Below are 26,661 nucleotides of genomic sequence, written 5' to 3'. Positions count from 1 at the left end.
AAATGTGTAATAGGTTTGTTTGGAAGGTCACTGAAGACATTGACTTTGGAGAACAAAAATAATCAAGCTTTCTCTGTGTGTGTGTGTGTATTTGTGTGTGTGTGTGTGTGTGTGTAAGAGGGTAATAGATGATCTTACTTACTCATTTACATTCAAACGTTTAGTCCTGGAAAACATTTTGGGATAACCTTTGTGTCTAAGATCATTGTTAAGCAATATGCTCTCATACCTTGGACAGAAGGTTAGAGGCAATTGGAGTGGCTGCTGAAGAGTGGGGAGGGGTCAGAGAACTGATGGAACTCTGCTGGGGACAGTTATGCCTGCCAGGCATGGACTGAATGGTCATAATCTTTGGTGCCTCACCAGGTTTGCCCTGCCTGGCACTCTCGATTAGGAATGAATTTGCGAATGAAAAGGATAAGTATGTATATATACAGACACCGATTCAGATGTTAGAACTTAGCATTTCAGTAATAAACTGCTGTGATACTTGTAAATGTTAAGTCTTTGTGAGGCTTATCTTTGATTTAAATCTAAGCTGCAAGAAACTTGTTTTTTCTATGACTTTTCCTTTGTTCAGTACCCTTGGTGTCCACAGGAGTGCAAAGTATCTGACTGATAAGCACGGTAACACTCAGGATCTCTTCTCTTCTTCATTTTGCTGGATTCTCTCCTGAGCCCCTCATCCCTGTCTTTGTTCATTTCTGGTGGGTTTCTTCTGAGTAATCTGACTGCTGTCTCGGGATGAGGAACGGTCTTAATATAATAGATAATCCCGACTTTGTTTATTCGGTTAGTATTTTCAGAGAATGACTAGATTATAACATGCAAGCATTAAGGGCCAGGTGGAAAACACATGTATATGGATATTTGAATATACTCCAGAAAAACTTGGTTCAGAGATCAAAAAAAGAATTGAAGATATATTTTTTGTGTGTCCCGATGAACTTGGCGTTGAACCATCTGAGGTGGGAATAGCACACTTCCTGACCTCATAGTCCAGGAGGAGCAAATGCTGAATAACAGTCACAGTGTAGGATCTTGGGAGCACCAGTGAAGGGGGTGGGAGGGGCCAGGCAGCACAGAGGAGAAAGTGACTGGCCCTCTTTTGTGGGTGAGGGAGGCAGCTATTAGGGAGGCTTCCTGGAGAAGGTGACACTAAGAGCTAAATTTTGAAAGTAGGAATAAGGCACATATCAGACAGACGGAGCATTGTGTACTGGGTACAGAGGCATGAAACAATGTGGTGTGTTCTGGAAACCTCAAGTAGCTGGATCACCCTAGAGCCAAAAATATGAGCAGATGAGACCAGAAAAGTGGGTGGGGGCAAAAGTTAAACAGTTCTTGAAATTCAAAAACAGGGAGTTGAAAAAGTGTCAAAGTTAATGTTAAAAATGAAGTTAGAAGGTAGTTAAAAATAAAATTTGAAACTTTGAAAGAGTGAATTATTTATTTTTTAACTTTCCTTCCAACTAACATTTAAAAATTAACAAAATTTTAAAAAATTGAAATTCACATGTACTTTAGATATTAAATTCTGGTTTCTCTGTCTTTTGGTCTGTCCTGTCACACACTTTCAGATGCAGTTAGCGCACTCGCTATTGCTACTTAATTAGGAGTCTGTAAAGTAAGGCACAGGGTGAGACCCATTTTAGATGTTAGGAGAGCCTGCTTCCCTAATTTATGAAACCAGGTATCACAGAAATTGGATGAATTAAGACAAATCATTGCAAAATTCCATCCAAAGCATCTGAGGTATACTTTGCTGGTTTAATAATGAAACAATCATTGTGCACTTAATATGCACAAAGCACCATACTGAGAAAACAGTAGTGTGGTGGAAAAAGCACGAACCTAGGAGTCAGACCCGATAACTTACTAGCTTGTAGTCTTGAGCAAGCAGAGTTACCTTTCGTGGATTCTTTTTTCTCATCCATAAAATAGGCAGATGTATTTCATACATTTGCGAGGATTGGCTAACAAATGTAAAACTTGGATAGTGGAGTTCTGCAACATAGTAGGTGGTCAAATAGAAGATGTGTGTTATTATTATCAATGTAAAGAATATAGACGTACGTATGTAGAGAGAGACACTGACAGAGATGTTAGAACTTAACATTTCAATAATAAACTGCTGAGAAACCTAACAAAAATGTTTTCTAATAATAAGGATTATGGTATTCACCCTTCATTAAATACACTTGAGGAAAGCCTAACTCAATAAAATCGCTGGTTTTCCATTAAACCTTACCTAGTAAATAAAACAAAACAATGTAAACCTGTTGATTGCCCTATGACTAATAAGAAAACTTTGGAAAGGTGAACAAGTGGATGAGGGTTAAAAGTAGAATGTCATGTGGAAAATGCAGAGAATCTAATTTTCCCTTTTTACAGTGTTTTTATAAAAATAATACATGATCACTATAAAACATTCAGGCCATATGGAAAAATGCAATGAAAGGCAATAAATCACTTAAAATCCCATTGGCCAGAAATAACCAGGGTTAACAATGGAAAGCCACCATTCTAGGCACCTCTCCATGCAAGTGTGCAGATAGAAATCTCTAAGAATGGCATCATACTTAATGTACTTTTAAAAAGGCATTTAATTTTACTCAGATTTAACTATAGCAAAAACTAAAGTAAACCTAAAGGAATTATTACTGAATTTCAGAGAAAACTTTCTTCATCACCAGGGATATTAATTCCTATGGGAGTCCCTTACGATTGCAGAAGACAGGCAATTGATGTATTTTTTTTTAATTTTACATTACAAATTTAAAGATATTCTCTCTGTAGGATGAATAGTAAGAGGATTAATATGCTCATACTTCCTCCCGTATCCTCTCCCCTTCCTTCCAATTTTTGTTAGCTTTTATTGTTAAAGTTATAAATTTCTCTGTAACTTTAGTTTCCCAGTTTTTTTCTTACATTTTAAAATTTTTAATGAATTCTGTGCACTCACTTTTTTAACCCACTACTCTGTTGATTTTATTTTGATTAATCTTAGTTATATCACTGTGGATATACTAGAAACCAGTGAATCGCACACTTGTATGGTGTATGAATTATGTATGAGTGAAGCTGCACTACCTTTAGCACAGCTTTTCCGTTGATCACCTAGTCGACTGAGTTTTGTTGAATCTCCCTCTTCTGCCCCTCCCGTCCCTCTTTCCTCCTCCCCCTGCCCCCCTTCTTGCTGAACAGCTCATGAGGGGCTGTATTCCATGAGGTTTTGGGTTTAAGAATGTCTCTGTATTGTTCAACAGTTGAGCTGACAGTGACATTCTGGAGTGATCTGTGTGTCCTTCAGAACTTGTTTCATCATCTTCTGGCTGGATTATGGCTCTGCAGAAGTCTAAGGCCAGGCTGACTTTTCCCTTCTGAATGGTTTCTTTTTCCTGAAGAACTGTTTCTTCATGCTTGAAGTAAATAGGGTATCTGAATGTCAGGTGTTTTTCCCCCTCTGATATATAGTGTCTCCTTTTGATCTGCAGTTTGGTTCTTTCAGGGAAGTTGTCCTGTGTTGTTATGTCTTTTTTTGGTAGTTGTTCATTTGTTCCGTTTTTCTATTTCAAGAATGCTAGTTATTGGATGTTATGTTGAATATTCTTTGTCTTTATCATATTTTGTTTAAATTTTTCTTGCTACTTTTCTTCCTTTTGCCTTCAAACATGATCAGGGCAGAGGAGATCAAAGCTTTGGCTTTATTCCATTTACTACTTCATACTCTCTCTGCCTTTTGGTGCCACGCACGTCACGCCTCAGGGCCTTGGTACCTGCTCTGCCTCTACCTGCAGTGCTCCGCCTCCAGATGTTCACGTGGACGGCTGCATTCAGATCTCTGCTCAGATGTTCCTTCCTGAACCATCCTATCCACCCTTATCACTCTTTCTTTTACCCTGTAAACATGTGCAGATTTCATCTGCAAATCTGGTGTTTCCTGCCCTCCTCATGCTCCCATCTTCCATGTAGGCCTCAGAGAGCAGAGGTTATATCTGTTTTATTCATGACCATATTGCTAGTACCTAGCGTCGTGTTTGACACACAGAAAAGGCTTACAGACACACAGTCAGTGACAGAGAGGCCTGGCCTGCCACCTGTGGCCGAGCCTGTGTGGGGGGTGCTTGGCTTGTGTTATTTACCTTGGGGCAAAAATGTGGGCCAGTGAGGAAATCCTTTACAAATTCCTTTTGTTTTAATTAAGAAACAAGGGGGCCAATTTTCCCCTAATTTGTTCTAGAGACTTAGGTTTAAAAACAAGCAAGCAATTTTTTTTTTTAAAGCAGAGTTCTTAAACAGAAGCACCTTTAAGCAAAAGATATGCAGATGACAGCTCCTCCTCAGTGCAGTATACAACTTTCCTTACCGGGGAAGGGGCTCAGTGCTTTAGCATGATTTGTTTAAGAACAAGGATTATAAATTAGTAGTTTCATCTATGTCCTTAAAACAGGAAAAGTCATTGTGCTGATGCCAGAGGATTGCCATGCCATTTGGGAATTTCCCCAAGAATGCCTACCTAATGGGAATTCTTGAATTTTAATAGCACACTTCAAAGATCCAAACTTAGGGTTTAAAGCCAAATTTTCTGTATCTTGTATCTGTCAGTGGATCACTAAATAGTGATTATAGCATGTCTAGGTTTTTAAGTCACTTACTACTAACCTGTAAGCTCTTTGAGAGCTGTACAGCTTATTCCAAATCTCTTAAACTCTGGGGTCTGTAACAGAGGAGTTGCAAGTGTCCCTGGAAGTTCTCAGCGAGCAGGAAGTAGGCCCCAGAGCACTCTCAGCACAGTGGGAAATGCAGGACTCACAAAGTGATATGATGTAGTGTAAGCTCCTTTTGCCAACATCTGGAGCACAGCTGTTTCTTAATCTTTTCACCATCTGTTAATAAAAATTGGCTGAAGTGGACTATGGAGCTCTTGGATACCCATACAAATAAATAGTGCATAAACTGATAAGATATTAGAGAGAAAAGGCCTTCATAAAACAGATTTTGATGGTGATTAATTTTAAGTTCCTACTAAGGCTTCTGGTTTGTGGTGTGACTGGTTTGAATACCACTGGGTAAGGGAAGACTGTGGAAGAATGCCTGCCTTCAGCCTTATCCCTCAGTGATTAATTGTGATGGACCACGGCTTGCATCTGAAACTGGGTTCTTGTTTTCCCAACACCTGGGAAGAGATGGGTGGTCAGAAGCCACCATGTTGGCCCCAGATCTTAATGGAGGTAGGAGGGGACCTGATATTGTGTGACCTTCTCACAAGCTGCCAAGCCCAGGCAGGTATTGGAAGTTACCCTTCAGAACTGCCCTTTTATTCGCATCAAGCAGAGGGTTTGCTTTTCTGCCTGGGGAAGTGGTGGTGGACTCTGGCCCCACGCTCTTCCTCTGGAGTGGATGCTCTGCAAATTCGCAAAACAGAAGTGTCCTCGTTCCCTCTTGCCCTCCACGGCCTCAGCTTGTTGTGGTGGCACCTCCTGCTTCAGCTGCCCTCCCTCAGGCTCTTGGCATGGCCGAGAGGAGCAGGTGCCGAGGTCCAGGGGCCAGCACTGCTGGGAACATAATACCAGTTAGGAATTTAGTCACATCTCTCTGCACCTAGTAAATCTTTTTTTTTTTTTTTGATGGTGGTGGTGGGTGGGTAGGGAGAGTCTAAAAAACAACCTGTAGGCACCATAATTAGTGATACAGCACAAAATTGAACTACATAAAATTTCAGCTTTCATCATGGATTGACTGCTCGAACAGGACAGAGCAGCTTTTCCAGGCTGGGTTATGAGATGGGAGATAGGGGTTCCTTTGTGGAAGCATAAGGTAGGTTTTCCATACTCCCGATCGGAAACCATGCAGTGGAACTGTCTCATTTGTGTAGCTAAAGGGAGGTGAGCAAGCTTTCCATGCTTAAATGTGATCCTGGTTTTACTTTACTTCTTGAGTTTTCTGGTTCCCTCCACAGTGGAATATATTCACTTGGAACAGTCTGCCTAAGGAGGCAGAAATACTGCTGGTCATTTGAAAGCGTGTGTTTGGAGATTACTTTTAGTGAAAATAAAAGCAGACTACAACTTTGTTGCAGTTCTTTCTAAGTGGAAAAATTATTAATGCTGCCACCTGTTGACAGAATGTGAGTGTGCATCTGGTCCCCTTGGCCGGTAATCCCTACCCACCAGGGACACCATATCTGCGTGGAGTCTGACTATATCCTGGGCATTTCCGGAACAAACACAGCACCTCCCCCTCCACCCCCCAGTTGAGACACCCATGTAAATCAGTTCAAAGGATGCTGGAGCCACCATGCCTCCTTGCAGAATACCAATTCCTCCTGTGTGCCCTGAAGTCTTAAAGTTAGGATCTCTAGGCTGAAGGATGTTCATGTTTTAAGAATCCTGTAGACAGATAAACACTGCACCTCACTCTGTAGGGCCTCTGCCCTGCTGCCTAACCAGAGTGACGGACAGCCCCTCTCTAGGATGCTGCTCCCCAGACTTCCCTGGGCCTTGGTGCCCACTTGAGAGATTTGGACATCACACCTGCCCTGAAAATTATACTCTTTGAGGCTGGTTTCTTCCAACTGTGATGCTTGGTTATTAATGGAAAGGGCAGTCATCCTTCAATGATTTTTTTTTAATCCTCTTCTCTTTGTTACTGATTTCCCTCCTTCCCCCTAATTCTTGACCCTTCCACTGTACCCTCTGGAATTCTTTTTCCTTAGAGTTCTCTCCACCTTCCACACGCCTTCTAACTTGGCAGGATGCTCTCTCTGCCTTCTGCCTTTAAGGAGAGCCTGGGTCTGCCCCGAGGGTGCTGCTTTCTGTCTCGTCTCCTGTGTTACTGAGGAGACTCTTTCTTATGAAAACAACCTGTCGGGGGATGGTGGTGGTGATGGTTTTGTTCTGTCTCTCCACTGCCTCGTTCCTACTTTTACAAAAGCTCAAGCTTATTTTTAGCCTTCATGTCTTTCTTATTATCAAACTTGCCGTTTGTCTTTTTTCCTCCAGTGCCACATGGCCTTCGTTTCCCCCTGGTATCGGCTCTTTGCCCCGTGTACCTCTCCTCCCTAGCAGTTTACCCCAGGCTAGTCACCACTCTGGGATTTCCATATAGTAGTTTTTTGAATTAGGTATCATTATGCTCACTTTATAGGTACAGGGAGGTTCGGTCACTGAGGTTGCAAAGTGAGAAAGTGGCGTAGCTGGACAGCCAGCCTCGGCATTTGTCCCTGGAGTCTCTGCTCCTTTTTCCCTAGTCGTGTTTGTCAAGTCATGTGCAGTGATATTCATTGGAGTATATTGGAAAGCGTTTAGATGTCCGGCAGTAGGGGGTGTTGGGTAAATTATGGTACATCCAAACTAGGGAGTACTCTGCAGATATTTAAGAGAGTGAGAGAGCAAAATGTACTATGTATACAAAAAAAAAATCTCCAAGATATAAAGAAAGAAAAAAGCAAGATACAGAACGTTTGTTGTGTGTATGTGGGGAGGGAGTCTGGTGTGTCTGCCGGAGCAGTAGGCCAGGCAGTGTCCCTGAAGCCACCCAGGATTTGGGTTCTCAGGTCCTGTCTTAGGCTGACTGCTGCAGTCACCAGGAGCAGGCGTTTCTTTCCGTCTGCAAGTTTGCTTCTCCCAGTCTGCAGATTTCTGTGGGGAGGAAGACAGCAAGGTGTGGTACATGGTGTGTGATTCTCGAGTCAGATCGCTCTTGGTTCCTCAGTTATTAAATACGTATGCCATCTTGGGCAAGTCGCTTAACTTCTCTGAGCCTCAGCTTTTATAACTTGAAAATGGAAATGATGCCTACCTGGCAGAATTATTGTGACTTTTGAGGTATTTACTTATTCATTCAGCAGATATTTATTCAGCATCTACCATGTGCCAGGCTCTCCTCTAGGCACCAAGGAGATAGCAGTAAATAACTTTAAAAGTTCTGCCCTCACTTAGCTTGCATTCTGGTGACTGGCGTGGAGCGGTGGGCAGTGAGACGAGGTAAGACAAGGACACAGGAGCAAGAGCAGGCCTTTGGAGGCCACTGCAGAGTTTTGGCTTTTCTTTTGCATGTAGTGTGTCTGGCACATCAAGGATGCTCAACAAATAGTACGTGTGATGGTGAGGATGCTACCATGATGCTCTGCTCTTTTGGTCGAAGAAAGGTAGATGAGGTGACATTTAGGGTCCTTTTAATATCCCCTTTTATACCCCTGGAACAATAGTATAGTAGACAGAAAGAGCACTGGAAAGACCAGAGACCTGATTGATTAAACTGAATTCTGCTGTTGATCCTCACTGAATGCAGGCACGCTCATTTATCAAGCAGAGGGTGATGTTTCCTGCTCTGCCCACCATGTAGGGTTGATGTGAAGAATGAAATAAGTAAATTTATATAACCAGTAGTCTGCGGTACACGTGAAGCATAAAGGCTCCGTTTGCTGAATTATGATTGGAATATGGACTTGGAAGCCATCTGGCCCAGCTTGTCCGAAGCAGAGTCGCCTAGTCTGTGTGAATGCCTCTAGAAATGGGGCACTCACAGTGGAAAAGACTTTAGAGACATACCTTTCTTGGTTTGGGCTCTGTGTTGCAGTTAACGCAGCCTGTGTGTGGATTTGTTCCTTGCAAGGCGTGTCCCTGGAGTTGCTGCCTCAGGGTACACTTGTACTGTCAGCAGCTTACGGCTGAGCATTGGTGCTGAATTTACCAATCTTCTTAGCTTTAACCCAAATTAAAGCTCATCATGATGAGTTATTGCACCGGATCAGGAAAGTAACTTTAAGGAGCTTTACTATCCAAAAATTAGGTAGGTGATGAAAGGGGCAAACAGATAACTCGAGTGGGAAGCTTAGGGCTTAGTGGCAGTGCCGCGCCTGAGCTCTAAGCTGTGCCCCGGTGCTGAGTCGTGCCCGGGCTCGGAGCTGTGCTGGTTGAGCTCCCTGGTGACTCGGTGGGGACTAGAATGTGGACTCTGTGCGACTAATGACTAGAAGTGCCGAGCTGTTATTACGGCAGAGAGCAAAACTCTTAGAAAATCTCAGAAAAGTTAAGTGTGGATGTGTTGGTGGAGGGAGACCTTTCCTTCCTACTGCCTTCTGATTGAATTGGGAGGCAGCGGAGCTCCCGGGGGGGCTCTACCAGGAGCAACAGCAACCTTTATTGAATACTCACTGTGGTCCTGATGGTTTGCATCTTAAACATCTTACAAGGGATTGTCTCTTCTAACCCACAGAACTGCCCTATGCAGTAGGCATTACCCTACCAAATTCATATGTTGAGGTCCTAGCCCCCAGCACCTCAGAATGCAACTCTATTTGGATACGAGGTCTTTAAAGAAGTGATTAAGTTAAAATGAGGACATTGGCTGGGCTCTAATCCAGTGTGACTGGCGTCCTTATAAGAAGAGGAGATTTGGACACAGACACACACACAGGAAAGACCATATGAAGACAGGGAGAAAACGGCCACCTGCAAGCCAAGGAGAGAGGTCTCGGAAGAAACCAACCCTGCCAGCACCTTGATCTCAGACGTCTCACCCGCAGGACTGTGAGACAATTAATTTCTTTGTTTAAGCCGCCTGTTCTGTGATACCTTAGCAAATTAATGTACCACTGTTTTATGTCTGGGAAAACTAAGGATCAGAGAGATCACAAAGCCTGTGGAAGTTCTCACAGTTGTGGCTGCACTGAGCTGGGATGGAAATCTAGGTGTCTGGTTCCAAAGCTTCTGCCCACAACTAGCAGGCTATACCGAGTCCTGAGTGTGCCCAGATTAAGGCTGCTTCTTACTTTTGAAACCGCAGCTGGCACCCAGACCTTTGACTTCTGCTCCACTATTCTCACTAGTGTACCACACTTTGTCCCCGGCCACACTTTCTTTAGAGATAAGATGCAGACAGCAATGGCGTAAACTGGTGGCTTGAGTTAGGAGCTTAGTGGATCTGGAAGACTTGCTAGTTCTCCTCCCAATACCGAGGCAGAGGAGATGCGTTCTTCCAAGTGGTTTGTACCTGCGTAGACATGGTGTTAAACCTGCCCCCTAAATGGGGCAGATAACAAGTACTTAATGTCGCACTTCCACGCTGCTGTCACTGAGAAGTTTGGTGGTTCTCAATCAATCAGAGGTAAATACTGAAGTCACCTGGACAATTAAAAAAATACTTAACTCCTGCTCCTGCTCCTGCATGTTCCATTCTTGGAAGCCTGGGATGGAATCAGGGTATCCATACATGACCTTTCTTTTCCTTTCAGTCTTCCCTGGTGATTTTGATGTGTCCCCATCGGATGGAGAGTCTTTGAAGTTGTGGAATGAGAGCTGTCTATTGTTGTTAGTTCTAAACTATTGAAAAGGTTGCATTCCAACAATATTAACATCTTAAGGCATAGCTCTTCATTTTAGCTTTGATTTGATTTGATTTCGTTTCTATGGTTCTTTCAACTTTAACCTGTGTTGAGCGGGGGAGAATACGGCAAGAGCTATTGTCCCAGCAGAAGACCTGTAAGTCACGAGAATGAATGATGCTCTGTGATCATTAGCAGGTCTGACTGTGGGAGCCCAATAGCTGGGCACTACCCAGCATGGCTTTTGAAATCTCTTCTTGTGAATTCAGATTATTTTAGTTATGTTTCCCACCCGGAGCTCAGAAACAGTTGCGGGGGAGCTGAGTGGACTGGCTTTATCAGACAAGGAAACTTTAGCCAGTGAGATTTGACTTTTTATTTGTTGAAGGAACTGTTCTATTCTCTTTTGGAGCTGCCTCTTCTTTCCTAGTGCTTTTTTTTTTTTTCCCCCAGCTCTCAACCTCTACCCAAAGGATAAAGAACAATGTTTTGTCAGGGTGGTGGCTCGTGATGCTAGAAGGCCCTAGGGACTTAGGCAGAGAATTCAGGTCTTTAAGTGATCTCTGAAATTCTTTGTACACACTCATCAATTCATCAGTAAAAATGCTGAGTTTATATCTTCAGTATATGGATATTTATGTGTAAGTTATGTTACAATTATATTTAATATATACCTTATAAAATGAACCCTTTAAGGTAGATTAAAAAGAAGGAGAAAAAATAAAGCAATAGTTCTGTTATTTTCTTTCTGTTTTCTGAAGAGGGTCTCTTTGGAAGCTCCTGCTTTAGAAAATGGCTTTTCCTTGGAAATGGATTTGGGGAAAGAGCAAAGAGATTGATTTGGGGTTGTTTTGGCTGCAGGCATCTTTCTAATTCCAGTTGTCACTTGAACAGCAGGTTATCCAGGGTAGGGCAGGACCTGGCAGTCAGTGGGAGAGTGAGCACCTTCATGTGGAAGGCTCACTGCCCTCACTTTGCTGGTGTTTCATTGTGGAGGGTACCAGGCACAGCCCCAGGGGACAGCAGGGGGATTGAGACCTGTCTTAAACCCCCACTCTGGAAGCTCATCTTCCAGGGCAGACTCTGGTGCAGAGCGCGGGGGAAGCTAGGCTGGAGAGGACTGAGAGACCTAGCACCGTGCCCAGACCTGCCACCCTAGTGCTCCCTCTAGCATCTGCAGTCTGATCTAGAGTGAGCTGCTGGGAGGAGGGAAGAGGAGGAAAGAACCTGGCTGAGGGCGTGAGCAGTATTCAGAAAGGAACCTGGTGGGAAAGATAGGAGGTGTGGCTTTATCTAGACTCTCCTGAAACCCCTTCCCTACCTCCCCACCCCCAATTTGTGTAGCCGTAGATAGAACTGAGCCCTGAGGGCCCATGTGGGTCCAGATCTTACTCCTTGGTGACCCAGATAGCATCACATTATTGTCTATCCGATAGCTATCACATATGTGAGGCTCCAGAATACGCCCACATGCTATGAAGCCCCAATTCTAAAATTCAGTTTGTTTTTGAACTTAATAATCAAAAGAGAACCCATATTAAAGCAATCAAGCCATTCCATAATAGAAAGGTTACATGTTGAGTTTACGGAGCTCAAAAGGTTCGTATAATTTCATGGAATTAAATTGGGATTTTTAAAATAAGGCAGACTAATAAAATAAGTGTGTTCACTGAGTAGAAAAACTAGAAGACTACTAACTACCTTAGTGTTTGCCCCCTGTGTGCCAGGCATCGCTACCTTCCAGGGCTAAGGCCAAGGGGTCCACGTTGTACTTGATCTTAGGCAGATGTGATTTGACCTTTTACTTTCCCAAATACCAAGTGGTCATAATCTGATCTAACAGAAATGATGTTGAGATTTGAAAAAAAAGTTATCAGCTTATTTAAAGACAATTTTTTTTCTATTTTGGAAATACTATATGCTCAGTTTTAAAAAATTAGGAAGTATAAACAAGTAGAAAGGAATCACCCATCATCCCACCACAAAAGCACCAAGAACATACTCCCAAGCATCATTCCCCAACACGTGCGTGCCTTTACTTGAAGGAGGTACTTAGCCAGAGAGTCAGTGTGGGAGGAAGGAGAGGATACAGCTGGGTGGCTACTGGCACAAGAGCCGAGGCTGCAAAATTAGAACGACCTCTTTCTCTGCTGGAGCCAACCTGAATGCAAGATAGATCACAAAAGACCAGCTTATGAGAACGTGGAAGCAGTTTCTTCTGATGCCACCTGTAATGTTGGAACAGCCCTTTGCCTGGTGGGAAATTTATCTGGGTTCAGCATGTGAGAGCCGAAGAACTGAGGTGTGCTCTGCAAGACAAGCCTTTCTTCACCTGTTTGAACTTGCTCTGTCTTCCCTTGTCATGAGAGGAGATTTGAAACGTGCCCCATGTTTGGTTCTCTGTTTCTGTGCCCCTTTCGGAAGAGATACCACTTAATCTGTGCCCCTTCTGTCATAAACAACATCAGACGTTGGAAGCTTGGGCCACTGGATAACTCACCTTATTGGAGAGACTGGAAAAGAAGGTCCAAGGGAAGCCTTGCACAGACTGTCTGTGAAAGCCCAGTTTTGCTTTCCAGTCCATTGCAGAACCGCCCTTTTGCCAAACACAATAAAGGCAAATTACTAGAAAAATCAAAGGAAGAAAAAAAACCCCTAAATTTAAGCCCAAATTCTAGATTCAACAGGCTTAAAATTACTCTGTGGAATTGCTATGAAATTCCTAAATGTTTTTCTCCTTTGTGTACTCACTGTGACCAAAGCTTACACTGAACCGCAGACCAGATGTTGAGTTCAGTAAGTAAGATGTAGGGGATGGATAATTTCTGATGGAACTTGCAACTTACATGCAAAGTACTATAAGCAAGCTCACCAGGGAACTTCGGAGACAGCCACAAGGCCCTATACTAAATTGCCCGTCTGTTTCAATTTTTTAGGAGCTAAAGGGTATAGCAATGATCAAGACAAAAAGTGTTCCTTTTCTCAGGGACTGAGATAGGGATAGAAAATAAACATAAATACTTGGAAATTGTTCACAGTATTAAACGATGGAAACTAAAAAGAATAGTAAGATAGATAATGGGAGGGGAATGGGACTATTTTATTCTGGGTGGGGAAAGAGGGGTGTAATTAGCTTTATTTACTTACTAAAAAAATTTTTTAAACAGCAACATTATTTATAATTGCCAAGATATGGAAGCATCCTAAGTGCATATCAATAGTTGAATAGATAATGAAGAAGCATTATATATATATATAATGGAATACAACTCACCCATAAGAAAGAAGGATATTTTGCCATTTGCAGCCCTTCATTCACTTTTTTTTTTCACTTCAAAAACCAGAATTTTATAACTGGCATAAACATTTCCATTACCTCAAAAACATCAAAATACCTAGAAATGAAGTTAACCAAGGAGGTTACCTATATACTCTGGAAACCAAAATGATACAAAGAAATGGAAAGATTTCTTGTGCTCTTGGATTGAAAGAATCAACACTATCAAAATGGCCGCACTACCCAAAGCAATCCACACATCTAATACAACCCCTGAAAAAACTTTTTTTTTTAACGGCTGTACTGGGGATTGAACCTAGGACCTAGTGCATGCTATGCACGCACTCTACCACTGAACCACTGAACTATACCCTCTCCCCCGGAATGGGGCTATTTTATTTATTTATTTATTTATTTTTTACATTTTTTATTGATTCATAATCATTTTACAGTGTTGTGTCAAATTCCAGTGTTCAGCACAATTTTTCAGTCATTCATGGACATATACACACTCATTGTCACCTTTTTTTTCTCTGTGTTTTATCATAACATTTTGTGTATATTTCCCTGTGCTATACAGTGTAATCTTGTTTATCTATTCTACAATTTTGAAATCCCAGTCTATCCCTTCCCACCCTCTACCCCCCCGCCCCCCGGTAACCACAAGTCTGTATTCTCTGTCCATGAGTCTATTTCTGTCCTGTATTTATGCTTTGTTTTTGTTTTTGTTTTTTAGATTCCACATATGAGCGATCTCATATGGTATTTTTCTTTCTCTTTCTGGCTTACTTCACTTAGAATGACATTCTCTAGGAGCATCCATGTTGCTGCAAATGGCATTATGTTGTCGGTTTTTATGGCTGAGTAGTATTCCATTGTATAAATATACCACATCTTCTTTATCCAGTCACCTGTTGATGGACATTTAGATTGTTTCCATGTTTTGGCTATTGTAAATAGTGCTGCTATGAACATTGGGGTGCAGGTGTCATCCTGAAGTAGATTTCCTTCTGGGTACAAGCCCAGGAGTGGGATTCCTGGGTCATATGGTAAGTCTATTCCTAGTCTTTTGAGGAATCTCCACACTGTTTTCCATAGTGGCTGCACCAAACTGCATTCCCACCAGCAGTGTAGAAGGGTTCGGAATGGGGCTATTTTAAATATACTAGTTTAAAAGTCTCTCTGAGGAAATTACATTTGTGTAAATATCTCAGATGATAAGGAGTCAGATATTCGGAAATCTGCAGGAAGAACATTCTAGGCAGAGGAAAGAAAGTGCAAAGGGCCTGAGGCAGAGGTATCTTGGACACATTCAAAGATAGAAAGGAGCTAGTGAGGCCTGCAGAGAGCAATATTGAAAGTAAGTTGATGTGGCCAAAGTCATCTTTGGGCACCACGTCATTTGACACTGGAGAAAAGAAGAGTAAATTAGGGATGTGTAGATAAGGGAGATGGTGTCATGGGTAGCCCAAGGTGAAGTTGAGGGAATAGGAGAGTTGGTTTGCAACTGGGAAAAATACAAAACCAAGGAAAATCAGAAATTTCATCCATAACTTAGCCCAGAGTCCCAGTGTATGGAGAGGAGGGAAGAGGAGCCTGTTTCTGTATGTAAAAGGTGAGGATGAGGAGCCTGGGAGGAACAGGCTTGGGAGAAAGGGCCCTGGCCTCACAGGCAATAAGGAAGGCTTTGAAGGGAGCGTTGGAGAGTTTTCAGCAGAGATTGGCTCCTAAAAGCAGGTATGTGTGTGTGTGTGTATATGTGTGTATGTGTATATCTATATATCTCTATATATCTCAATCACTGTACTGTACACCAAAAACTAACACATCTTTGTTAACCAACTATACTTCAATAATAAAATAAAAATAAATAAAGCAGGTCAACCCCTGGGGGGGGTAGAAATATATATATATATATATATATATATATATATATAAAATTTGGGGTCAATTAACTACAGTAAGGAAAGTGATGCCCATGAGTCCAGATTTCAATTTTGCTATTTTATTTTCCCACATTTAGAAAAGTAGTGTGAAAACTTATACATAAGTTTTGCAGTATCCAAATAGTTTCAAAAGCACCAGTTCTTTTGGAGTTTGGAATTTTGCCCTCCTTGTTATGGTGCAGGCTCAAATGAAAGTCTGGAGTGAAGGACCCTACTTTGATTGACTTAGACCTAAGAAGTATGTACGTGCATACACACACACACACACATAAACGTACATGTATATGTGTGTACATCTATTGTGTGGTAGCCTAAGAATAGTATACTCATAAGCTGTTAGAGTTAAAAGGGCACAAATATAATTTTGTCGTTTCAATTCTTTAACAGAAGAGGAAATGGAGGTGTTACAACTTGCCCGAGGTCCCACAGGTACTTAAGAGCAGAGCCGAGACTGGAGCTGGGACAAGTTTAGTGATTTTTAGCATTTTTCTGCTTTTATTGTACGACTCTTTACCCTTGAATATTCCAAATGCTGAAGCTAGGTTATAAAGTGGCATATTATCTTCTAGTATTACATTTATGAAGGTCGGTACAAATTCTGATTAAAACTCCTTTCTGGGTAGTATATGTACAGATTTGATTATTCTGTCACTGAAAATATTTAAACAATTAATTGGAATTGAGAAGTGTCTTGCATTTGATATGTTTTGTTTTTGGCATTTAGGTTTTCCTAGAACGTTAGTTCAGGCTGAAGCCTTGGACAAAATATGTGAACTGGATCTAGTGATCACTTTGAACATTCCCTTTGAAACGCTCAAAGATCGTCTCAGCCGACGTTGGATTCACCCTCCTAGTGGAAGGGTCTATAACCCGGACTTCAATCCACCTCATGTACATGTAAGAATATACAAAATACTTTCACAGATTGACAAGAAAGAGCCAGAACATTTCAATTGGAAAGTGGGTGACTGATAGGAATAGGTTATTCCAAAAATAGCAAATATATATACGTAGCCAACAAGTATTTTTAAATTCTCATCCACTAGTAGTCAAGGAACGTAAATGGATGTTTACAACATTTATTGTTGGTGGGGATCTGGGAAAATGGTATCCTCATCTGTATTATATGAAATATTAATAATCTTTCACAAAAGCAACCTGGCAACCTACATTAAAAATTTTAAATACATGTTTCACTCAGCCCACTTCTAGGAGTCCCATCTGTGGAAAGCAGTAGCAGGTAAGGTCATGTACACAGTGAGGTTTATTTCAGGGTGTTGTTTGTATGGGAAAAACAAAACAAAACTCGAAAACAAAATGAATATTCATCTATAGGGATGGTTAAATAAATTTGAGAATATCCACATTTTGGAATATTACGCATTTAGTAAAAAGAATGGCTTAATATTATATCCTTTGGCCTGGAGAAATATTTCCCTTCGGTATTGTTGAATGAGAAAAACAAATAGCAGAATGATTCCAAATCTGTAAAACAGTGACCACCCTTCTTTACGTATATCTGTTTATGTGTTTATAAGTACTCTCTAGCCTCATAAGAGCAGGGATAAAGTAGGATAAAGACATAAAGGATTTATTTTAGACTGGCAAAATGGTTGGGGCTGGGACAGAGTAAGGAGCAGGGTTAGAGTGAGTGGGGTCATGTGAGTGGTCAGAGTGAGCATCAAATATATAGTTGCATAAAATCAAATCCATGGAAAAGTATGTATTTAAAGAAACTTTTGAAATTGACAAGTTCATTTAAAGAGTTACTGTTCTTTCTGGTAAAGACACGAATTAGTGCAATCTGATAATTCTTGACTTCAGTTATTTGGTGGTAGATAGTGTTACTTGTCCTTATCCAAATGTGGAAGGGGTGGCCACTGTGTCTTGCTGAGTTAATGTTTATGGAATTGGTTAGACCTGAAAATAGATGGAGTCAGTAATACCTACGGAAAACTACTCTAAGTGGTTAAGGACACCTTCCCGGCTCCTGGGTCCCATAAGTCATTATTAAGTTCTGATGAGTCTCTTTCATTTGTGCTAAGCAGTAGTCTCCTTTTGAAGTCTTCTTTTTGGAATGTGAGTAGTTCTGGAATTCCTTTATTAGATTCCTTCCATTCCATCCTAAGAAGCTAGTATGGGGGAAAAGTGGATTGGAAAATAGGATTCTGAATACTCACTGGAATCTAACACAAATGCTTCACATTTGGGCTCTGCATAGACCTGTGCTGATAGAAGGATCTTTCCTAAAATTTGAGAAGCTTTAACACTGAGTTGCTTTCCAAAGATTGGGTATCTCTAAAAGAACACCTGCCATTACAATGCTCTTTCCAAAAAGAGGAGTGGAAGTGCTGGTCTGGGCCAACTCACCCAGCGGCCGTGGCCGCCTCCCCTACCAGGGGAGATGCTGTTGTCCCAGCATCATTCTGCTCTTCCTGGAAGCAGTTGCTGTATTTCCTGATACTCTTGGAAATGACTTCTGAGCTTCATAGCAATAGGTGAAATAAAGGAGAGGGGAACACAGGTGACCTGCAGCATCCTTCCACCCCATCTGTCCTGTTCTGTCTGGGTAACAGCCATGGAATGCATTGTGATTGTTATGTGGCTCACCAGTAAGTCCTCAGTGTAAGTTACATACCTACAGCCCTGAGCGGTCATGGAATTTCAGTGCATTTCAAACTTCCAGCCAGTTTTGGGTTATCGAGTTGAGTTGCCTGAGCCTTCTGGTTCTGCTTTAGCCTGTCTTTTGATAGATTTATATCTTGTGACTATCTCCCCTGTTGTGCCATGGCCACGGACATGGGAGGAAAAATTCTGATGTGTCCATTTTGCTATTTATAAGTAGGTATGGCTCTGGAGGAGGTTAAAATAATCAAAAATCAGATTTTCTAAAATTGCAGTTTTTCAGTTCTCAGAATGTTTCTTCCTGATTATCACGGGTACATGATTCATGCCTATTTTAATCTACCTTTAGATAAGTCATCATTTGATTTAGTGAAACAACCTAAGATTAATCTCAGAAGAGGTACATGATAGAATTTGGAAGCAAGCAGAGATGGGACTGAAATACCGTTTCCTAGATTAGTGTTTTTCCTAAGTAAACCATTTGATTCTTTGAGACATTTATTTTTCGTTTTAAGAACTCAGGCTTGAGAAAGCAAGGCAGTTTTAGGAATATTTAGAGGGCCACTGTGACATTGTCTAATGGTTGGTTGTTGTTGGAGGAAGCAGTGTGGAATTTTGAACTATGAATTGAAGGTATCATTTATCAAAAGCACTGGAACATGTTTGGAAAGATCTGGGAAGTTAATAAAGATTTAATGTCAGCGCTCACAGAAAAAGGTTAACAAGCTGTTATGAGTGCTATTTCTTTTTCAGCTACCCTCACCGTTACCATTGTCATCCAGACCTAACTCGTCCTGTGGTGGGAGTCAAAGGTGAACACGTGGTTTTGCGCAGGGAAGTCTCTGCCTGTGGACTGGCCCCACTATTGTCCATATTAACTGGTTTCTCTGGTATTTACAGGGGATTGATGACATCACTGGTGAACCGTTAGTCCAGCAGGAGGATGACAAACCTGAAGCAGTTGCTGCCAGACTAAGACAGTACAAGGATGTAGCGAAACCAGTCATCGAACTATACAAGTGAGTGTGCGTCAGTGTTTCCGTGGCAGAGAGCCAACCGTAGAGGCGTGGTGCCCCAGGGGAAGGACACTGGGCTGGGGCGGGGTCGTGTTTCTTTAAGCTGGATAAACCCTGAAGGCCCGATACGTCCCCAGAAGTGAGATGAGGTGCTGGAGTTGTACATGGGAGAGGATGCCCGGTACTTTACTTTCATAAGAACCTAAGCCCCCTCACCTCTGTCTGTTTGATTATAAAATTGCTTCTAGACTTACTTTCTTTTTTTTTTTTTTAAGGGACTGCAATACATGTACATTTTGACACTCCTACTTGTAAACATCTGATCTGGGTAGAGGATTAGAAGGGACTTGTGGCCTACACATGTCTGGAGGGAGTTTAACAAAGAAAAGCTAAACCTGTAAACTACAGATTGTAAGTTCAGATTGCTGCAGGGGCCAGGCAGGTATTGGGTGGACGTGGTTGTCACACCAGGTCGGGGACATGGCAAGCTGGGTAGTCACATGACAGTGGCCTGGACAGCTCCTCTGTTGCTCCAGCCGGTTATCACCACAGGGCACTCAGGCTCAGTGCGGCCAATGATCCCCATTTTTTAAGAGAAGCAGAGATCAGGCTCTGTCTGTGGGAAAAATCTCCCAACTTTTACATTGGTCACAAATTAGAAAAATAGCAACAGCATGGAACCAAACAAAACCCACATGCAGCCCACATTCAGGACAGCAGCGTACCGCCTCTGCTATAATCAATTTCTGGCCCTGCAGCCCCCGACAGTTTAGCAAGCCTTTAGGTCAGAGGTTCCTGATCATATTATTAGAATCCATCATGCGTTTCATGGTCTACCGTTGTAAGTAGTGAGGGTTTAGAGTATCAGAGTTTGTCAGTGATTTTTGCCTTTCAAATGTATGTACTGAGGCAGATTTGGGATTGTCCCTATGATGTTCTTCTTTGATATGTTTTAAAGGGGAGAAGAAAAGGCGGCAGGATGGCAAGCATGCCTCGCTTCCTGAAGCTACGGCCTTATTTATTTCAATATACCTAAGTGGTGGCGTCGATACATTCGTAGGGGCTGTTTGGGCACTGAGCGATGTGTGATAACAGACCACGAGATCGTGCTTACACTACACCCAGGTTCTTCATCTGCCCTGGTATCATGTCAAAAGGAAACCTCAAATGCCTTGTGTGTCGGGCTTTGTTTTTCAGGAGCCGAGGAGTTCTCCACCAGTTTTCAGGAACCGAGACGAACAAAATCTGGCCCTACGTTTACACGCTTTTCTCGAACAAGATCACACCTATTCATTCCAAAGAAGCATACTGAGCCCACCCAGTGGATGAACCAGGAAGACGTGGTCATTCATCCAATTGTATGTGTCGTAGTGGTGCCGTGTCCCAATTAGAAGCTAGCTGAGATAGCTTGCAGCGTCTTTTCTAGTTTAAATGGTGAACTGATGTGAAAACTAATGAATAGAAAGAGTTAATGAAGAGGCTCTTCTCTGCCTTTCTAAAAGAAGGGTCACCTACGCACGTTTAAGATGTCTCTGCGCATGTCTCAAGTCCTTCACAAGAAAGCAAGTACAGCCTGGATTTCAAATGGTGTAAACCCAAAGTTCTAGCTGATTTTTGACAGCCATGTTGTTGTCATAGTAGCCTTTTTACAAATGATGGAGGTGGTCCCTGGTTCTCCCCAGCCCCAAAGGCTGTTGAACCTTACACCAGGAGGCCTGAGAATGGCTTTGTCCCAGGTTCTCTGCTGTGTGCCCTCCTGCTGACAATGGGATTGAAGCCAGTTGCTATCAGTGGTTGCTTCTGTAGCCTTGAGTGACTGTCCACAATTCATTTTTTTCTGTTAGGAGTGACACTTTTTTTTTTTTTTGTACCCATCGTCCCCAGAATCTCTCCTTTCCAGACATCCTGGAATGAAAGGATTTGGCTTCTACGACTTTCATTCGATTGCAGTTTTTACACCTGTTTTCCCTTCCTAGACTCTTAAGCAATACAGATTGTTATTGCTTTTTCCCTCTCAAATTCCTAAGAGCCGAGCACGAGGGGACGGTGTTGAATCTCTTCATCCCCGAGGATCCGAGCTACGTGGAGGGTCTGCTTAAATTGCTGGTCTGACTCCCGTGGGTTGACACCGCTTCTTTCTTTTATTGTGGCAAGATAAAACGCTCAGAGTCTATGGGGAACTCTCAAAAACTGGGGAATATTCACCTACATAAATGTTGAAAGACCATATCTTATGTGTAGAGGTAAATAAGACCGTATGGAATTACTGGACGAAAAGAATAGTTTAGCTTTTTATTCAAGACAAAAAAATGTACTTTGAAAATGCTGCTAAATATTGATGCTGACAGTGTTTCTCTCCTATTATAAATAGTTGTTGGTAAAGGGAATGGAGCCTGGGGTTGAGGGAAATGTTGCACTAGCTGTGCCTAGACTGATGATGACAGCTTTACGATGACGGGAAAACAAAATCTTAATTTTTTTATTCTGTTCCAAAGATGCTTTTTAGAGGGTGGCCATTAAGTCTAGAAATATAGATCATACTGTTTTGTCATTCATTGGAATGTAATATCAATAAACCATTTACGAGGGATTTGCCTGGTTTCCAGACTTGGTGGCCATCTTTTATAATTCTTGCTCTCCTTTGGGAAGGACAATGAAGTATATTCCTGTTGCCTTAAAAATAAATATTCCTCTTCATGCATCGTGATTGTCCCCAGAAAGGGTTCTTTACTGTTCCTGGGAGTGATTTCTGTCTAGCTCTTCATACTGGTGAGAAAAAAAAGAAGAGGCCTGTTTTCAGCACTTTAGTGGTGTTGAAACACATTACTTACTTTCTGGAGATGTCCCAGTGAGTCCCCAGTCAGTTCACTGACACTTGTGTTCTGCACGGTAGCGAGTGCATCTTCCTTACAAATCCTGCCCCAGCTCTTGCTGGTTTGTCCCTTCATGTGAATGTTCTTTGGCTACCTTAGTGGAAACCTAGACCGGTTTCCTCCTTATCCTCCGAATGGCAGTGAAGTGAGATGATTTTACTTTTTAGGTTTATGTAGTTAAAATGCCCAGTTCAGGTATGTGAAATACAGTGCATGGTATTGACTTCTGAGTGCTTGCGGAGAGTCGTGCCTGAGTGCCCGTTGATGGGGGTGGGGGAAATCAGACATGCAGATACAGCTCAGGTTTCCTGGGCAACCAGGCATAGAGAGAAACAAGTCTGATGTGAGGAAAATTGCACAATTTAGAGTCGTCCTGCTGTGGAGATAATTTCCACAGACTAGGAAATGTAGAAAGTTAAGGTTATTATATGGATCATTCAGAAGAGGAAAGTGTGTGCTTTTTCGGAAGCAGAAAAATCTTCAGACCTCTTCCTCCCCTCCTCTTGGTGTTTAGCAGATGCACCAGTGTGGAAGAGGTATGGGAAATGGCCTAGGTGATCCCTGACTCCATACTCCACTCCTCCATCCTTCCCTCCCTTCTCCCAGCGAAATAGACACAAAAATGGCCAGTGTCAGAGTCATTCTGTGTCTCAGTAGTGTTGGCTGTTTCTGAGGTTGCCCTGCAGTGGTGGGCAGTCAGCTTTGCTAGGTGAGACCCAGAAAAGCCAGACATTCTTTCTGTGGTCTTTGAAACATAATGCTCGTTTCATGTTCAGTGGCCTAAAATATCTATTTCTGGTTCTCTACAACAATCTAGCATTTCCTTCGATGATTTTGTTAAAAAAAAAAAAGGACTTTAAAATATTTTGACAAAGATAAAATGAAAGGGACATCTTTCTTTGCTTTTCCTTCTACCGCCACACACGAGGTTCCTTCACAGTTAGGCAAAGCGCGTAGTTTGGGTGGTTTCTAAGATTCCTGCCTGTCCTTATATTCTGTGAGATCTGGCCAGCTCTGCATTCATTTTGCTTTCCGTTATCGGACAGGCTTCCCACTTGAAAACGTCACTGTGCTATTTCCCTCTCACACTGACGCAAACACATACTAGGTACCATTTACTGAAGGCCTGACCTACTGGGTGATATGTGCAGTTTCAGGACCTTTACAAGCATCTCATTTCCTCTTTCCATCCTTTGAGTTAGAGGCATGATCCCATGTGTGCAGACAGAAGGCAAAGGTCAGGAACGTGAAGCATCTTGCTCCGGCTCCTGCTGCCGATGCGCAGTGTAGACAGGCCTCAAACCCAGGTTTTACCGACTCGACTCCTGGACGTTAACTAGCTGTGTCTCATCCCAAGCAACCCAGGCCGCTGAGGTTTTGCTTGTATTTCCAAGTGGCCTCACATCAGAAATAGTGGAGTTCATAACGGGGACTTTCAGCTTTGTCTGGGACTGTTGCTTTTTTTTTTTTTTCCCCTGGAAGCTGCTAGAGAAGAGTCTGAGCCCCTATCCGTAAATAAAATGAAAGGCTGTCGAAGGGGGCTGGGCTCGGGTCCCAGCTAGTCCGCGGAGGGGGCAAGCCGTGGTCCTCAGCTACCCTTTCGGTGTCCATGGTATTGTGCCCCTGAAGGGACCTTTATGCTTGGGCCGCCCCCAGCCATGGTGCTCACACCCAGGCCTGGGCTCCTGCGAGCTGGCCGGACACTACTCACTTTGCCTCGCTGACGTCAGAACAAGTTGCTCCCGCCCCCACGCAAGGCCCTGGTGGTAACTGATCTTCTCTGAAGTGCTGGCAGGTGAACAGATGATGACTGAGCCCCTGACATAGTAACCCTTGACTCTCGTACCATCTTCCCTGTATTCTGTTATACACGAGCATGTGCCTGCATGCCAGACCCATGCCTCTGCGCCCACCTGCTGACGAGGTGGCACTGCTTGTCACGCACAACCCTGGCAGAAATGGGATATAGGCTTCCTGTCTTCCCTGTCTCCCCCAGGGTCACTTCCCGTGCCCTCCAGCAGCCAAGCTCACACAAGCCCCAGCTTCCCCCAGGTGTGCTCGTCTCTTTGGTAGGGAAGGAAAAAAGGTAAGAATAGCCATGGGTGAGGGGTGGATTCCTGAGAGAGAGATGCTGCTGTGGCTTTTCCTGCCATTTATGAGGTTGTGGATGGGATAATTTTAGAAAGATGCCATAAAACCCATAAATAGGGCTTTTATAGAATTTAGGTCACTGGAACCTGCATTCAATATTTGGCTATTTGTTTAAAGAAGTTTTACCATCTGCTAGGGATTGGGTTGGGGAGAGGTCTTTGCTTCAATCATAAAGACAGTATTTCCAAATATGCTGAGGTATCAGCGTTGTTGGTGGTTACGGCTCACTGGTACTCCAGGCTAAGTGCATTACATGCACTGCCTAATAAACCCTCCACAGTGACCCTACGTCCTAGATAGTTTTCTCTCAATTACCTTGCCTCCTTGCATTTAAAAGCTGAAATAAGCCTGTTTGTTTAACCTTTTCATATACCTATAGGGGTTAATCAGGAAATTCAAAAGGGCCTTTTTGGGGTACATTTGCCTAGTTTGAGCCCCCTGTTCTCATTACTAGGTAACACAATGTATTTGCTCCCACCTGGAATCCTTGCTTTCGGCAGCCCGGTGCTGAGACAGGAGGTGGGCACTCAGCGGGTCCTGGCGTAGTTGCACACTGTATACACAGAGGGCGCACGTCTCATCTGTCCTCTGCGGGGTCACAGGATCTCGGGAGGCATTCACATCTACCTGATGAACTTCATTCAGTACCTTTCATTTAATAGACAGTATCTTTTCTTGCTGCAGTAATTTTGCCAGAACGGCACTTTGTAAGACAGAGTTGTGTTCGTAGTATGAATTGCTTTCTGTCTATTCCCCTCCGTTTGCAGTAACTCTCTTGTCTCTGGTGTCTCAAAAGAAGAACCTAGCAACAGAGACTCCTTTAATACGGGAATATGGTCTGGTCATACATTACCATCTTTTTCCATGTGTAACTGACCTAGTCTGGTTTCCAGGTGAGACATAGTCGGGGAACCATGAGCCCGTATTTCAACTAGGAAGAGGAGTCTGCTTCCTGCATCTGTTGAGACATATTATAATTACAATTGTTGGTAAATGCCATACTTTATCTTTCTCTTAACAAATTGCACAATTCTTGCCAAAACAAATGCCATTATCTGTATGCTTCAGGGAATTCCCTAATTGGGGCAGTGTGTTTGTGTGTGTGTGTGTGTGTGTGAGAGTGTGTGTGTGTGTAAGAGAGATGGGTTGAGAGGGAAAGATGGGAAAACATTTCCAAAAGGGTGAAAACTTTTGTATGGCGTGAGTACTCATGCCTCCTTCAGCGATAATTAGGCTATTCCAGGAAGCACAGCGTTATTCTTGAAATAGAAGATTGCCTGTTTCAGACTTGTCAGAAGAGCAGTCTCAACTCCATTTCATAAAACCTTTCTTTTCTTCATTTTAAAGCTTTGGATACAAAGTCAGAAATGTGCTTAGGTAAAAACAAACTGTTTTGTATCTAGTTTAGAGAAGAATAAAGGGAAGAAAAATGAAAGCTCAGTCTTTGTGTGAGCTCTGAGGTGTTGGGGCTCTGAGGGCTTTTCTAGTTTTGTGAGAATTTGTACTACTGATTTTTATATATTCTTGTTTTTGAGACGGACAGGTCTCGGGAAATTGTTGAGTTGCAACGGCATTTCACTGTGATCCCTCACGAGCTCAAATCAGCTCTCTAACCTAAATGATAGTTTGTCCCTGGTTTACCGTCCTGTGAAATGTCAGCTCCATTTCCCCGGAAGTCGCGTGTTTACGATAAGTCAGCGCTTTTCCTCATGTGGAAGTTGTCGGCCCTCTTGATTTTGGTGTTTGTGCTTAATTCAAAGTATCTAAGCCTGTAGTCTGATCTGTACATGCTCCCTTAACTGTTAATTATGTTATTGATTATTTTATCTTGCTTGAAGATTGATTCATACTTTTTAATTTGATAGTAATAAAGATTTTTTTCCCTGCTTGTAACTAGTGAATTCATGTAACATTTGTATAGCTTTTTACACTCGGCAGTGCACACCTTCACGGATATTCTCATCCATGCTGCTCTGCAGCAGCCCCATTCTTGACATTTTACCTCCCGTTTACAGATGGGGAAACACGTGTTCCCTGGATCAGGTGACAGTTGGTGGCCGAGCAAGACCCTGAGCCCAAGAGTCACGATCTCCTGTCTCATTTTCTTGTCTCCTACACCATGCTGCCTCACTTACTGTGGCCTCAAGCTCCTTACTTTCCCAGCACTTTATTCTTTACATGTTAATTGGTCATTCTTTAGTTTATTCTTGAAACAGCTGCATTACATGAGCAGATCACATCATCACATCCTACACAGATGACATCGTACAGATTAGGAGACTGGATCAGAGTATGTGACTCCAAGATTAGTCAGGATTACTCAGCGGAAGCAGAAATTCCAGCAGGCCTGTCTGGTGGGAGCTCGAGACATGGAGGAAATACAGCTCCTGCAGGAGAAGCCCCTTGTGATAGGGAGAGGGGCAGACAGCCTGGCTGCTCCCCA

At 42.7% G+C, this 26,661-nt stretch overlaps 1 protein-coding gene and 1 long non-coding RNA gene across 6 annotated transcripts in view; one reads left to right on the top strand and one right to left on the bottom strand.

Moving 5' to 3' along the window:
- AK4 (adenylate kinase 4) overlaps positions 1-26,106 on the top strand; it is a 71,255-nt gene extending 45,149 nt beyond the window's left edge. For all 5 annotated transcript variants that reach the window (XM_072974282.1, XM_072974285.1, XM_072974281.1 and 2 more), the window contains 3 exons: positions 16,278-16,450; positions 19,079-19,197; positions 20,392-26,106. In XM_072974282.1, the coding sequence (XP_072830383.1) occupies positions 16,278-16,450; positions 19,079-19,197; positions 20,392-20,506 (407 nt within the window). In that variant the 3' untranslated portion in view covers positions 20,507-26,106. The remainder of the gene's footprint in view (positions 1-16,277; positions 16,451-19,078; positions 19,198-20,391) is intronic.
- Positions 12,209-12,919, bottom strand: LOC140700607 (uncharacterized). The gene is made up of 2 exons (XR_012079037.1): positions 12,831-12,919; positions 12,209-12,491 (listed from the first exon to the last, which is right to left on the bottom strand). It is a non-coding gene; the product is annotated as an uncharacterized lncRNA (long non-coding RNA).
- Positions 26,107-26,661: the final 555 nt, after the last annotated feature.

The sequence above is a fragment of the Vicugna pacos genome, chromosome 13, assembly GCF_048564905.1.
Source record: "Vicugna pacos chromosome 13, VicPac4, whole genome shotgun sequence".
NCBI lineage: Eukaryota > Metazoa > Chordata > Mammalia > Artiodactyla > Camelidae > Vicugna > Vicugna pacos.
The sequence above is the reverse complement of the archived record's forward strand: the minus strand, read 5'-3'. Positions and strand labels throughout refer to the sequence as shown.